General features: G+C 43.6%; 1 protein-coding gene and 1 long non-coding RNA gene across 2 annotated transcripts; both read left to right on the top strand.

The window, feature by feature from the left end:
- The first annotated feature begins 4,636 nt into the window (after positions 1 to 4,636).
- Positions 4,637 to 12,145, top strand: LOC124284336 (14 kDa phosphohistidine phosphatase-like). Its single transcript, XM_046720420.1, has 3 exons — positions 4,637 to 5,280; positions 8,270 to 8,394; positions 11,916 to 12,145. Exons 1-3 carry the CDS (start codon positions 5,115 to 5,117, stop codon positions 12,003 to 12,005), a joined length of 381 nt encoding a protein of 126 aa, XP_046576376.1. The 5' UTR covers positions 4,637 to 5,114; the 3' UTR covers positions 12,006 to 12,145.
- A 1,875-nt stretch (positions 12,146 to 14,020) lies between these two features.
- LOC124284338 lies at positions 14,021 to 15,493 on the top strand. The gene is made up of 2 exons (XR_006900534.1): positions 14,021 to 14,116; positions 14,390 to 15,493. It is a non-coding gene; the product is annotated as an uncharacterized LOC124284338 (long non-coding RNA).
- Positions 15,494 to 15,850: the final 357 nt, after the last annotated feature.

The following is a 15,850-nucleotide window of genomic DNA, read 5'->3' as shown; positions in this document are numbered from 1 at the left end:
CCCACTAAAAAATTGGTCGTAATTTCATTGTCCATATCACTACTGATATAGCGGGCGGTGGGTTAGCCTAACGGTCAATTATAAGGCTTTCGCTCGTCACGCTGGAAACCCGGGTTCTATTCCCTCACGAGTACAATGTGTGAAGCCCATTTCTGGTGTTCCCCGCCGTGATATTGCTGGAACATTGCTAAAAGCGGCGTAAAACTAAACTCACTAACTCACTCACTCCAACAGGCTTCCACTATACTAACCCACTCACTCACTCACCCCAACAGGCTTCCACTATACTAACCCACCCACCCACTCACTCACTCAGGTGCCCCACTATACTGCCCTACTCACTGCCAGTATAAAACATCATAGCGTGTCCAGGCGGCGCTCCACGCCATCAGCCTGACTTGCAACTAACATTTAATTTTGGCATTTGCGTAATCACTAGTTGATTAGTCATTAATGATCAGTTTTTATTGCTTAATCAAATTTAGCATTTGCATTTGACATTGAATCATATTACAACAAATATATGGCTGTAGGGCACCACGATCAGGAATCCTGGGGCGCCACTGGTAATACATGTTTGTGGTGTGATTATCTATGTGACCTTTCACTCTCTCAGACTGACTCACACACGATCTGTGCCTGTGTTGAAACGCCGCAAATAATATGTCACGCGTAACATCCAATAAAAATGTTTTATAGTACTTATATGTTTTGAGAATGGCACTTAATAATGAGGTATATTGTTAGTTTTCACAATTTTTAGAAGATATTTTAAGCATTCACATCAAAATGCGAGTGAGTGAGTGAGTTTAGTTTTACGCCGCTTTTAGCAATATTCAAGCAATATCACGGCGGGATACAAAAAAAATGGGCTTCACACATTGTAAACATTGTTGAATCGAACCCGGGTCTTCGGCGTGACGAGCGAACTCTTCAACCACAAGGTTAAACGAAGGTACACTTCCGACAAACTCATGAAATTTTACAATTTAAATGAAAATGTTTCTTAACAGTGATTCAGCTGCTAATTAGTCTGGTAACTTGACTGTGGTAATTGACCAGTTAAAACTAGAATCATTCATAACCATTTATGAATTATTAATAACTATTTATGATGATGTTTTAGCAATATTCCAGCAACATCACGGTGACTATGTGGGGAAAATTAATGGCCGTTAACAGTATATGTATCTTTGCTAGTTACTGTATGGTTATATTCATATATCAACGTTATATCAACGTTAGTCACAATCTTCCTCGGACGGACGGTGGGGTAGCCTAGTAGTTGAAGCATCCGCTCGTCACGCTGAAGACCCCGTTCGAATCCCCACATGGGTACAATGTGTGAAGGCAATTTCTGGTGTCCCCAGCCGTGATATTCCTGGAATATTGCTAAAGGCAGCGTGAAACCACTCACTCACTCACTCACTCACTCACCAGCTTTCGGGTATATAATACAACAAAGATGACTTTCAATAACTGATCTGTGTATCTAGAACGCCTAGTACCACGGACCCGTGAAGATCCGGGTTAGAATTGATCTTCAGCAACCCATACATGTCATAAGAGGCCACTAAATGGATCAGGTGGTTAGGCTAACTGACGCATTGACACAACGAACGCCGTGCATCACATCTCATTCAGCAACACAAACAGAAAGAAGCGACTCACCTGGCTCGTCACGCTGGAAACCCGGGTTCTATTCCCTCATGAGTACAATGTGTGAAGCCCATTTCTGGTGTTCCCCGCCGTGATATTGCTGGAACATTGCTAAAAGCGGCGTAAAACCAAACTCACTAACTCACTCACTCCAACAGGCTTCCACTATACTAACCCACTCACTCACTCACCCCAACAGGCTTCCACTATACTAACCCACCCACCCACTCACTCACTCAGGTGCCCCACTATACTGCCCTACTCACTGCCAGTATAAAACATCATAGCGTGTCCAGGCGGCGCTCCACGCCATCAGCCTGACTTGCAACTAACATTTAATTTTGGCATTTGCGTAATCACTAGTTGATTAGTCATTAATGATCAGTTTTTATTGCTTAATCAAATTTAGCATTTGCATTTGACATTGAATCATATTACAACAAATATATGGCTGTAGGGCACCACGATCAGGAATCCTGGGGCGCCACTGGTAATACATGTTTGTGGTGTGATTATCTATGTGACCTTTCACTCTCTCAGACTGACTCACACACGATCTGTGCCTGTGTTGAAACGCCGCAAATAATATGTCACGCGTAACATCCAATAAAAATGTTTTATAGTACTTATATGTTTTGAGAAATGGCACTTAATAATGAGGTATATTGTTAGTTTTCACAATTTTTAGAAGATATTTTAAGCATTCACATCAAAATGCGAGTGAGTGAGTGAGTTTAGTTTTACGCCGCTTTTAGCAATATTCAAGCAATATCACGGCGGGATACAAAAAAAATGGGCTTCACACATTGTAAACATTGTTGAATCGAACCCGGGTCTTCGGCGTGACGAGCGAACTCTTCAACCACAAGGTTAAACGAAGGTACACTTCCGACAAACTCATGAAATTTTACAATTTAAATGAAAATGTTTCTTAACAGTGATTCAGCTGCTAATTAGTCTGGTAACTTGACTGTGGTAATTGACCAGTTAAAACTAGAATCATTCATAACCATTCCAATTATTAATAACTATTTATGATGATGTGGTGACTATGAGAAAATTAATGGCCGTTAACAGTATATGTATCTTTGCTAGTTACTGTATGGTTATATTCATATATCAACGTTATATCAACGTTAGTCACAATCTTCCTCGGACGGACGGTGGGGTAGCCTAGTAGTTGAGGCATCCGCTCGTCACGCTGAAGACCCCGTTCGAATCCCCACATGGGTACAATGTGTGAAGGCAATTTCTGGTGTCCCAAGCCGTGATATTCCTGGAATATTGCTAAAGGCAGCGTGAAACCACTCACTCACTCACTCACCAGCTTTCGGGTATATAATACAACAAAGATGACTTTCAATAACTGATCTGTGTATCTAGAACGCCTAGTACCACGGACCCGTGAAGATCCGGGTTAGAATTGATCTTCAGCAACCCATACATGTCATAAGAGGCCACTAAATGGATCAGGTGGTTAGGGTAACTGACGCATTGACACAACGAACGCCGTGCATCACATCTCAGACAGCAACACAAACAGAAAGAAGCGACTCACTGTTGCATAAACACATCTGATTCATGCAGAGACGGATCCAGACCTTTGAAGCGGTTTGTGCTTGTTTTTCATATATACTTTTTTGTCTTCTTCTTCTTCTTCTTCTTCTTCTTCTTCTTCTTCTTCTTCTTCTTGTGGGGCGGTAGGGTAGCCTAGTGGTTAAAGCGCTGGCTCGTCATGCCGAAGACCCGGGTTCGAATCCCAACATGGGTACAATGTGTGAAGCCCATTTCTGGTGTTCCCCGCCGTCATGTAGCTAGAATATTGCTAAAAGCGGCGTAAAACCAAACTCAGTCAGTCAGTCTTCTTCTTGCCGCTGCTGTTTAACGCCACAGCGACATTTCAGCTTTATGACGGCAATATGCATCAAGCACGTCAATCAGCCTGGGTACCCAATGCCGTTGGTCTCCTCTTACTTACGTCCCCTTCTTGCACCCGTTCCATGGACCGTCTCCCCGTTCCTTGCCCGACCTTTAACAGCCGCTTCTCTGACATGTTCCTGGGTCGAGTAGTCAGGCTCGCTGACTTGGTTGATCATATGTCATCGTATCCCAATTGCGTAGATCGATGCTCATGTTGTTGATCACTGGATTGTCTGGTCCAGACTGGATTATTTACAGACCGCCGCCATATAGCTGGAATATTGCTGAGTGCGGCGTTAAACAACAATCAAACCAATGTTGTTGCGTAGGTGCCAACTTGTGACCTCTGTGACGAGTCGCTTCTTAACGCACCGTGATGGCGGAATGGCACGAGCTGTCATGAATGTGCATCGGCCTGACCGATTATGAATGCTAGCGCTGTAGTGAGTCATGCAAGAATGTGCAACTTGTCACAACAACTGTAACAAGCCTATACCAGATCCTCGTTACTCCAAATATTTATCACCCTGCAATACTTGAATAGTCCTGAAATATTCAATTTAAACATACTTCCTTGGCTTTGGCCTACTTAAAGGCATCATTATCACAGTATTATCATGCAAATATCATTATACAAATGATAAAGATTTATATGACTTTAAAACAATATCATGTAATTGCTAAATAATTTAAATATAAACATTGGACCTTCACTTTTATAATTAGTTAAGAAAAATTAATGTCGAACACTAACTGTGGACTACAATAATATAGAAAATCATTTTAATCATAGGTTATGACAAAGCATTTTCACACAGCATTAAACATATCTTGCAAAAGTAGACTTTATCGCGGTAGTTTATATACAAATATATATATACATTAATTACATCGTTCATAGTATTGTAATACTTATAAATATCCAGTGCTTGAAAAAGACTGGGAAATGTAGAAACACAAAAGGTTTACAACGAGATAGTGTTATGATAACAACGATGTGAAACGCATTCCACACAATGATTTCTCCCTTGGCAAGGATTCCCCTCAGCCTCGTTATCAAAAGGGCTATCCCAAATAGAGAAAACAAAGTGCGTGAAGAATTTTTCTCGGGCCGACATTACAGTCGTATTATGGGATATTTTGATATGTTGTTGTGGACGATGATTTAGAGCGACTGGATCATCAAGAAAACATTTAAATCATGACATGACACATGAAAGGAAGTGGGATCACGATAATTTTTCGAAGCCACGGACACCAGTTCAGCAAATCATCTGGTAGTGTTTGCCCTGTGCTTTGAAACCAGTGTGAAACAACATATGCCAGTTGAATCTGGGTGACAATTTTTATCATGAAGTACAAGTTCATGCAATTTGAATAGTGCGAATAACACGAACTAGTGATTTTTTCATATGCCTGAACATTTCATCAGAGGAAAAGCCTAAATTGATGGAGTAATTAACATAAGTCATTTCATGTATGGTTGAGTGATCAATTTCAACATTTAAACTGACTGACGCAAACAAGTGTTGACAATGCCAGGGAAGACCCTCCCGGTGAATCCCAAACTCGCCGGCGTTCCCGATGTGGAGATCGGGGACACTGGGGTGTTCAAGTACATTCTGTGTAAGATATACGAAGGAGCAAACACAAGCGACTTTAAGTATATTGTGAGGGGGGTACCAAGTGCTGAGTTCCACGGTAAGACATACATGAACAGACCATAACGTACGCAGTACAATGTATATTGTGTAACACAACCCTGTGGTAGGAATCTTGGCAGGTGCGCGAAAGATGGTAGTCTGTGAAGTGAAGGTTGATGTTTGTACGCGATGTTCCACCAAGCAGCATGGGAAACGTACTATGTACCTTCTCCTATGATTCCTGTGCTTTTGCTTATGGCTTGTAGCCAACAAAACATGAAAGGTCACAGAATCGTGATGGTTGTAGTATTATGCACTTGTAGTGAGATGTGTTTTTTATGCCAAGCCTACTCACTGTGCAGGATGTGTTTTTGTACAGGGATACAGTGAAACCATAATAATCCGGATGGTTGCTGTGAAATCGTCCGGATTATTAAATGTCCAGATCGAAGGACTGCTGAGATCGAAGGACTGCTGAGGCCATGTTTCCGGGTTAATAGTTTCTCTGTAAAAGGGTCTAGGGCGTAGTCTAGTAGTTAAAGCGTTTGCTCGCCACGCGGAAGACCCGAGTTCGATTCCCACATGGAATGTGTGAGCCCCTCTTTGGTGTCCTACACCGTGATATTGCTGGAATGTTGGTAAAAGCGGTGTAAACGTACACTCACTCATTTCTCTGTAAAATTAATCGACACTATAAAAAAGATAGTGGGTGTAGCTTTTTGCAACTCAGAAAAGCAGAGAAGGGGGTCAGTAAATCAGATACTGTGGTGTTGGCATACATCACATGAGCTTTATTCACACCTGTATGGTCACTTGAGATTTCCTCTATAAGGAATCGTTTGTATATTACTACAATGGATGAACCCCGTTTGTCATACACCTTTTCATAGATCTCACTTGTCATACAGTCCACTTGAGATAAATCCCCACATTATACACCCCACTTGAGATAAATCCCCTCATCAAACACCCCACGTGTCATAAATACCCTCGTCAAACACCCCACGTGTCATATACCCTCATCATACACCCTACGTGTCAGAAGTCCCTCATCATACACCCCACGTGTCATATACCCTCATCATACACCCTACGTGTCAGAAATCCACTCATCAAACACCCCACGTGTCATATACCCTCATCATACACCCCACGTGTCAGAAGTCCCTCATCATACACCCCACGTGTCATATACCCTCATCATACACCCCACGTGTCATATACCCTCATCATACACCCCACGTGTCAGAAATCCACTCATCAAACACCCCACGTGTCATATACCCTCATCATACACCCCACGTGTCAGAAATCCCCTCATCATACACCCCACGTGTCATATACCCTCATCATACACCCCACGTGTCATATACCCTCATCATACACCCCACGTGTCATATACCCTCATCATACACCCCACGTGTCATATACCCTCATCATACACCCCACGTGTCATATATCATACACCCCACGTGTCATATACCCTCATCATACACCCAACGTGTCATATACCCTCATCATACACCCCACGTGTCATATACCCTCATCATACACCCCACATGTCATATATCCTCATCATACACGCCTGGCGCTCGGCATTAGTGGGAACAACAAGGACTGGTCGGCTGGGTGTCAGTATAATGTGTCTGAGTGGGGTATTCATGCTTCACTGCGGCAAGGTATCTCAGTGAGCTAGCACTATAAAACCAGCTTCAGTCTGGGCTAGTACAAGCAGCCGCAAATACACATACACACGCATGCACGTCGTCATATGAGCGAAATATTCTCAAGCACGACGTTAAACCCAATTTCACCTCACCTCACCTCATCATCATACACCCCACGTGTCATATACCCTCATCATACACCCCACGTGTCATATACCCGCATCATACACCCTACGTGTCATATACTCACATCATACAACCCACGTGTCATTAACCCTCATCTATACACCCCACGTGTCATATACCCACATCATACACCCCACGTGTCATTTACCCACATCATACAACCCACGTGTCATATACCCACATCATACACCCCACGTGTCATATACCCTCATCAAACACCCCACGTGTCATATACCCACATCATACACCCCACGTGTCATATACCCACATCATACACCCCACGTGTCATATACCCACATCATACACCCCACGTGTCATATACCCTCATCATACACCCCACGTGTCATATACCCACATCATACACCCCACGTGTCATATACCCACATCATACGCCCCACGTGTCATATACCCACATCATACGCCCCACGTGTCATATACCCTCATCATACATCCAACGTGTCATATACCCTCATCAAACACCCCACTTGTCATATACCCACATCATACACCCCAGGTGTCATATACCCTCATCATACATCCAACGTGTCATATACCCACATCATACACCCAACGTGTCATATACCCTCATCATACACCCCACGTGTCATATACCCACATCATACACCCAACGTGTCATATACCCTCATCATACACCCCGCGTGTCATATACCCGCATCATACACCCCACGTGTCATATACCCTCATCATACACCCCACGTGTCATATACCCACATCATACACCCCACGTGTCATATACCCTCATCATACACCCAACGTGTCATATACCCTATTTGTACTGTCGTGAAGCAGAATTAATTATGTATGACACCTGGACATTCGAATATGTTCTAAGATTATTCAAGGTAGAAGGTATTTTACTGTTGTGGTGATATGAATTTGGGAGGCGAAAGAGGTATTGAAGGGACAGATTATGACAATATTTTCGATATTAAAATACTGTCACGGATTCCATTTGAAATAGCTGACTGAGGTGAAGGGGAGGGGGGTCCTCTCAGTACCGATAGGGGCGGTAGGGTAAAAGCGTTCGCTCGTCACGTCGAAGAACCGGGTTCGATTCCCAACATGGGTACAATATCCCCGTCGTGATATTGCTGAAATACATGTATTGCTAAAAGCGGCATAAAACCACACTCACTCACTCACTCACTCACTACTCACTCACTCTATTTACAGCTGACATCTACGATGTGCTGGATGCCAAGCTGGAGTCGGAGGGCATCATGTGCGAGTGTGTAGGAGGCGGTAAGATCGAGCACGACCCAGACGCCAAAACTATCAGGATATTTGGAAAATCTCAGGTAAAAGTGCAACTGTCGTTAAAAAAATAACTGCATTTTAACAGAATGCTGATATTGAAAAGTCAATTTTAATCCGACCAATGTATACCTATACTGTATGTAATAACGACATATACGAAACAGTCCCTTAAGGTCACATGCAACGTAAAACACAACTTTGCAGATTCTGATACCTTTCGCTATGAACTTACCGAAACAAATCGTCAAAAATGCAAATTCAACTTATAAAGTTGAAAAATAACGCGATGAAAAAAAACGCGCGAAATCGGAGTTCAAACGTTTCACTAATTTTCCCCAGACTTTTCTGGGGAAAACGGGTTTCAACAGCTGGGCTGCGCTCATAGCACGTGCGCAGTGAAATAGGTTCGCGCAGCTTGGAAGCGGGTTGTCCGGTGAATACTCGGTGAAGGCTTTGGTGTGAGCTATTTTTCTAATGTTTTGTTGATATCTCACAGGCGCGAGCTTTTTTATATGTTATGACAGTAAATTAACTGTTTATATAATTTCACCACACGTTCTTCTTACCGAGTCACTTTCTCAGTTCGATACTTAAAAGCAATGTCATTATTTAGCGTTGACATAATTTCTAACTGTGATATAGATATGTCGTTGTCACAGACAAAACTCAATGTCTTGTTTTATTGACACCTGTGTGTCTGCCTGCCTGTCTGCTAATGACAATATTTAATACACAGCTGCTATCACTGACCACATGCAATTTGAACTTAACACCAATCAGGCTATACACCATAAACAAAATGCTTTGATTTACGGCCCGAGTTCGGTCTCTTTCACATTATGTAATTACACAGACAGGCAGGTGTGATAGTTGAACACTTGACATGTTATGATGTCTGTTGATTGCAAAATGTTGAATGCAAAAAATGAGCATGTATTTACAAAACCCAACATCTCTACATATACACACACAATAAGCCGTGAGGGCATACGCAAATGAACCAGCCGTTACACTTGAGTGCACACCCACCCGCTCTGACTGCGTTCGGTATCCCGGCTGCTTCGTTTCTTGGGAAGTAAACCGAAGTACACAATATTGCACTTTTGATTTGCGATTGTACGCTTATAATTTTGTTTATGTTTTTTCATAACCAGCAATGTATATTATATGTCACGAATAAGTGATAATTGTGTTTTAATTATGTTTGATTTTTTGGTTGCATGTGACCTTTAAACTTTCACTTTCTAGAATACGTCTATAATACAATAAACTAATAACAATATGTGCCCTTGAAATAGTTGTTGTATTTATCTTTGATAGATATTGATCAATATGTCTGAACGGTGTAATATTTGACAGCTAGCATCTCAACGATAATATATAGGACTTACTGAAACGGCGAAAATAATTGTGGATGAAACGTCAACATCATAGAACTTGTCGGGATCAACCAGATAGAAACATGGGTACAATGTGTGAAGCCCATTTCTGGTGTCCCCGCCGTGATATTGCTGGAATATTGCTAAAAGCGGCGTAAAACACAACTCACTCACTCACTTATGTAATGTATTTCCACTAGGTTAACTCTGAAGTGAGAAATATATGAATGGGTTACCGATAATCGGTAATGACACCAGGGTTATCGAATAGGATCTTGCCCTACCTGTAACATCCGCCAAACAAACGATTGATAACGGAAGATTGATGTTGTTAGCCATAATAACGCATGCTTCATTATTGACACACCAACTTCTAGAATCCCGTGAAACAATCTATACGTATATTTGGGGTCACCAGTATGACAGACTAACATCTAAACTATGAAATGAGAGTAAATATGTTTGTAAGAGTCTTTTGAGTAGTATATGAACACGAGAGTATATGGTCTGCTTGGCCAAGCTTCGAGTACAGTCTGGGGCGGTGGGGTAGCCTAGTGGTTAAAGCGTTGGCTCGTCACGCCGAAGACCCGGGTTCGATTCCCCACATGGGCACAATGTGTGAAGCCCATTTCTGGTGTCCCCCGCCGTGATATTGCTGGAATATTGCTAAAAGCGGTGTAAAACTAAACTCAGTCAGTCAGTCAGTCGAGTACAGTCTGTCGTTTTGCCTTGGCAAAAAGAGTGCCATTTCAAGGGAGATAACTCCATATATCCGATAAGCACGTATAGTCATGTTCAAACCCGTAAGGTTATTGGTTCCCAGATTTAGGGAATGGTTTAGCCGGTGGTTGGGCACACTGACGAGGTTTGATAGTGTCCCAACTACGTGGATCAATGTCACCCATCACTGGCTTGTGTGACCCAGGCCTGATTATTCCCACGCCCTCATATAGCTAGAATATTGTTGAGTTTTACGTCCAATAAACAAATCAAAACCTACCAAAGCAGACGACGAAGCGTTATAAAATATCCCTCCTCGGTTCTGTGAGAGTTGAGATTGCTCATCGATTCCTGAGTCGCAAGGTGAGGTGAGGTGAGGTGAGGTGAGGTGAAATTGGGTTTAACGTCGTGCTTGAGAATATTTCGCTCATATGACGACGTGCATGCGTGTGTATGTGTATGTGCGGCTGCTTGTACTAGCCCAGACTTAAGCTGGTTTTATAGTGCTAGCCCACTGAGATACCATGCCGCACTGAAGCATGAATACCCCACTCAAACACATTATACTGACTCCGAGCCGACCAGTCCTTGTTGTACCCATTAATGCCGAGCGCCAGGCAGGGACCAACAAGTACCATATTTTAACGTGTTTTGGTATGACGCGGTTGGGGATCGAACCCGCTACCTTCCGCTCTCCGGGCGGACGCTCTAACCACTACACCACGGAGGCGGTCGAGTCGCAAGGTGAGGAGACAGGGGTGTAGCATAAGTAGCTCAATTCTTTACTACATCGATTCGGAACGTTCGATTTGAACCGAATGAAAAAAATCACGCACACAGAGAAATTCCTTAAATGGGATTCCCATTCTGGGTATGGATGCCATGGCGCTCAGAAACGACACTGTGTACAAAACACGTTTTACCAGGAATCAGCTTGTTTGATACTTCGCTCGTTCTTATTACAAGCAGGATTTGGAAGCCTCGACGCTGATTTTCCTACCCGAAAGTACACCTAACGTGAGCTATAGAGTTGGTCACAGATCTCAACACAGATATGTGTCTTAACCTGCTACATGTTTGTGGAATTATGTATAAAACGTCATGAAAATTGAAAAGATTAGATCATACTAAAGCAAGACTAGTCAGCTCCATTCCGTAGTGTCAGGAGTGAAAGAGTGGAGAAATCATTGTGTTAAGAAAGCTATCGTACCAAACTGGAAATGTTATTCAGGAAAAAAAGAATGGCATGTGTGCCTACCCTTTTAATACGAGGTGGTGGGGTAACCAAGTGGTTAAAGCGTTCGCTCGTCACGCCGAAGACCCGGGTTCGATTCCCCACATGGGTACAATGTGTGAAGTGCATATCTGGTGTCTCCCGCCGTGATATTGCAGGGACATTGCTAAAAGCAGCGTAAAACTAAACTCACTCACTCCTAATGCGATCTTCCCCTTCACACTTTCAGGGCTACGGCCAGGCCAACCACGAGAAGTCTATGCAGATCCTGAGGGACAAATTCCCCGCCTACCACAGTGTGATGTGGACCAATGACTAGACGCTACATCCACCCAGTCGACATGGACGACACTATAGACCTTGGCTGGGTGTGTCTGCAGACAGCGTTTTATAGGAGGGGTCACTGCGGGAATGAATATCATTGGCAGCGTCTTGCTAATTAAACTCTTCTGAATGGTTTAGAAGCATGGTTACCATTTTTTACCCTCCTGACATTCTTGACTCATTTTATTCGATTCCTTTATGCTGTTTCGCCAGGACATGATTCTCAAGAGACTGTCTTCAGCGAGACCTCACAGCTCCGTTTAAAGTCGACGATAAACGAGGGATTATGAAGCAAAGAGTGAGTCATATATTGATGGTAACTGTGTCTCTCTAGTAGCTCGGGTGGTCAATGGGTTGGGTTGGTTACCAACGTTGTGGTTGGTTGCCGCAATTTCCTGCCGCAGTATCGACTCTCCGAATCAGTCTGACCCTTCGTCTACTGAACTCGTTGGTAAACGAATATAACAGGGTGCCGTTGTATAAAGCAGCATTAGCGCCACGACTGTCGTAAGTCTATGTTAAGGTATGGCAGTTACGATCACTTCAGAGCTAACAGCACCGTGCGTCCCATTATGTTAAAAATATATCAGGCCATAGGTGATAATGTGAAATATGCTCGAGTAGCATCAATAGCATCCTCTCTCACTGATCACAGGACTGTAGGGTGGAACGATTACCATATTTCTCAAGTGTGAGTCGGGTAGAGGTTCTACCACAGTACCAAGGTGTGTTGGGTAGAGGTTCTACCACAGTACCAAGTTGTGTTGGGTAGAGGTTCTACCACAGTATCAAGGTGTGTTGGGTAGAGGTTCTACCACAGTACCCAGGTGTGTGTCGGGTAGAGGTTCCACCACAGTACCAAGGTGTGTCGGGTAGAGGTTCTACCACAGTACCAAGTTGTGTTGGGGTGAGGTTCTACCACAGTACCAAGGGGTGTTGGGTAGAGGTTCTACCACTATACCCAGGTGTGTTGGGGTGAGGTCCTACCACAGTATCTAGGTGTGTTGGGTAGAGGTTCTACCACAGTACCAAGGTGTGTTGGGTAGAGGTTCTACCACAGTACCAAGGTGTGTTGGGTAGAGGTTCTACCACAGTACCCAGGTGTGTTGGGGTGAGGTCCTACCACAGTATCAAGGTGTGTTGGGTAGAGGTTCTACCACAGTATAAAGGTGTGATGGGTAGAGGCTCTACCACAGTATCAAGGTGTGTTGGGTAGAGGTTCTACCACAGTATCAAGGTGTTGGGTAAAGGTTCTACCACAGTATCAAGGTGTGTTGGGTAGAGGTTCTACCACAGTATCAAGGTGTGTCGGGGTGAGGTTCTACCACAGTATCAAGGTGTGTTGGGTAGAGGTTCTACCACAGTACCAAGTTGTGTCGGGTACAGGTTCTATCACAGAACCCAGGTGTGTGTCGGGGTGAGGTTCTACCACAGTACCAAGGTGTGTTGGATAGAGGTTCTACCACAGTACCAAGTTTTGCCGGGTAGAGGTTCTACCACAGTACCAAGGTGTGTTGGGTAGAGGTTCTACCACAGTACCAAGAGGTGTTGGGTAGAGGTTCTACCACAGTACCCAGGTGTGTTGGGTAGAGGTTCTACCACAGTACCAAGGTGTGTTGGGGTGAGGTTCTACCACAGTATCTAGGTGTGATGGGTAGAGGTTCTACCACAGTACCAAGGTGTGTTGGGTAGAGGTTCTACCACAGTATCAAGGTGTGTTGGGTAGAGGTTCTACCACAGTACCAAGGTGTGTTGGGTAGAGGTTCTACCACAGTATCAAGGTGTGTTGGGGTGAGGTTCTACCACAGTACCAAGTTGTGTCGGGTAGAGGTTCTACCACAATACCCAGGTGTGTGTTTTGGTGAGGTTCTACGACAGTATCAAGGTGTGTTGGGTAGAGGTTCTACCACAGTACCAAGTTGTGCCGGGTAGAGGTTCTATCACAGCACCCAGGTGTGTGTCGGGGTGAGGTTCTACCACAGTACCAAGTTGTGTCGGGTAGAGGTTCTATCACAGTACCAAGTTGTGTCGGGTAGAGGTTCTACCACAGTACCAAGTTGTGTTGGGGTGAGGTTCTACCTCAGTACCAAGGTGTGTTGGGTAGAGGTTCTACCACAGTACCAAGTTATGTTGGGTAGAGGTTCTACCACAGTACCAAGGTGTGTGTCGGGTAGAGGTTCTACCACAGTACCCAGGTGTGTTGGGGTGAGGTTCTACCACAGTACCAAGGTGTGTTGGGGTGAGGTTCTACCACAGTACCCAGGTGTGCTGGGAAGAGGTTCTACCACAGTACCAAGGTGTGTCGAGTAGAGGTTCTACCAAAGTACCAAGGTGTGTTGGGTAGAATTCTACCACAGTACCAAGGTGTGTTGGGTAGAGGTTCTACCCAGATGTGCGAGTCGTGTATGGGCATTGGCACAGTACCCAGATGATACCTGTCAGGCAAGTATCAATTTGGATATACAGCCTTCATAGAAGCTAAAGGCGAATGTAATTGTTGACAGAACTGATGCGATTCCATATAGAGAAAACTCTCTTCCGTTTAAAGTCCAGGAACTGTTGCCAAAAGTCCCTCATAACCCTGACTATCATAAGTTGCACTGCGGGCCCCGGAGTGACTATTTTTGTACGGCGTAAGATATCGGTTTCTGAAACGGGCCTTCGGTTCTTGTGTAATGGATACCTGTAGTTGTGTGTGGTAGACTGCATACTGACGCTATGCGGTACCGAGCAGGTTAGCACACATTCTCTCCTCTACAATACTAATATATATTCCTGCTAATAGGGCATTTGTACGCATAAGCATGCGTTGTACGAAATAACAAAACCAAAGTGTCCTAACTATACATTACAGTCTCGCAGATCTATCCGTCTGAGATCAGAGGTCACTTCCACAGAAGGTCGCACTAGGTGATCACTGTAATCATCCAATCGGCGCAAGGCTTCTACATTCTTGCTGAAAGTGATCTAAACATTCAGATTGATATGTGACTTATATATCTCCAAAACGAATATAATCGGGGATTTCCGAATGCCAAAATCAAAACATCTAGTGTTCATTTTATATAAGTGTAGGACTTTCTTTGTATCTGCACTTCAAATGTGAGGTGAGGTGAAATTGGTTTAACTTCGTGCTTGAGAATATTTCGCTCATATGACGACGTGCATGCGTGTGTATGTGTATGTGCGGCTGCTTGTACTAGCCCAGACTTAAGCTGGTTTTATAGTGCTAGCCACTTCAAAGGTAGTACAATATGTTCAGTTAAGGCTTTAATTGGTAACAATCGAAATTGTCCTGTATCTCCACGGCTAGCATTTCAGTAAACCTAAGCTTACCGTAGAATATCATTATCCTGGTTATCGCAGTTACATAATTACATAATTTTGATTTTAATTTGCAAATTTGATTGACAAGGCTGCTAGCGGTGGGTCTGATTGTGTGTTACGGGCTTAAATGTTTGGTTGGATTAACACTGACTGACACGCACAAGAAAACCATCAAACATGGAAAGGATGTCTTAATGTCCACTTAAAACTTGCGGTCCCTTTCCCTTTCTTTTAATTAGTCTGTAAAATGTTAATAAAAATCAAGGGCGGGTAATTCGCAAGAACCACATGAATGGATCCAGGGTTACAGTGTGGGTTTACCGAGATGCGAGCCTATTGTTTGCTATCGGAGTAAAAAATCTGGTTTTATTTATCTGGTAATAATTCGCCGGAATCCTTTTCCCAGAAATTCGGTTACCCACAAGTTTTACTTCAACGACTTTGTTAGATGCTAGTGTTGTTCCTTTTCCAGAATAAGGAATGTTCGTGCCCCATGTGTTTTGTAACCTAGTT

This window comes from Haliotis rubra, unplaced genomic scaffold, assembly GCF_003918875.1.
Source record: "Haliotis rubra isolate DU_JTF1 unplaced genomic scaffold, ASM391887v1 Scf334, whole genome shotgun sequence".
NCBI classification, from domain to species: Eukaryota; Metazoa; Mollusca; class Gastropoda; order Lepetellida; family Haliotidae; genus Haliotis; species Haliotis rubra.
Note: the sequence above shows the minus strand (reverse complement) of the source record. Positions and strands in the feature narration are given on the sequence as shown.

What these genes read in the sequence shown, in the direction of transcription:
- LOC124284336 (XM_046720420.1), top strand. Translation starts at nt 5,115, where the DNA reads ATGCCAGGGAAGACCCTCCCGGTGAATCCCAAACTCGCCGGCGTTCCC. An exon ending in ACCAAGTGCTGAGTTCCACG is followed by an intron (nt 5,281 to 8,269) that starts GTAAGACATACA and finishes CTCTATTTACAG; the next exon opens with CTGACATCTACGATGTGCTG. An exon ending in GGATATTTGGAAAATCTCAG is followed by an intron (nt 8,395 to 11,915) that starts GTAAAAGTGCAA and finishes TCACACTTTCAG; the next exon opens with GGCTACGGCCAGGCCAACCA.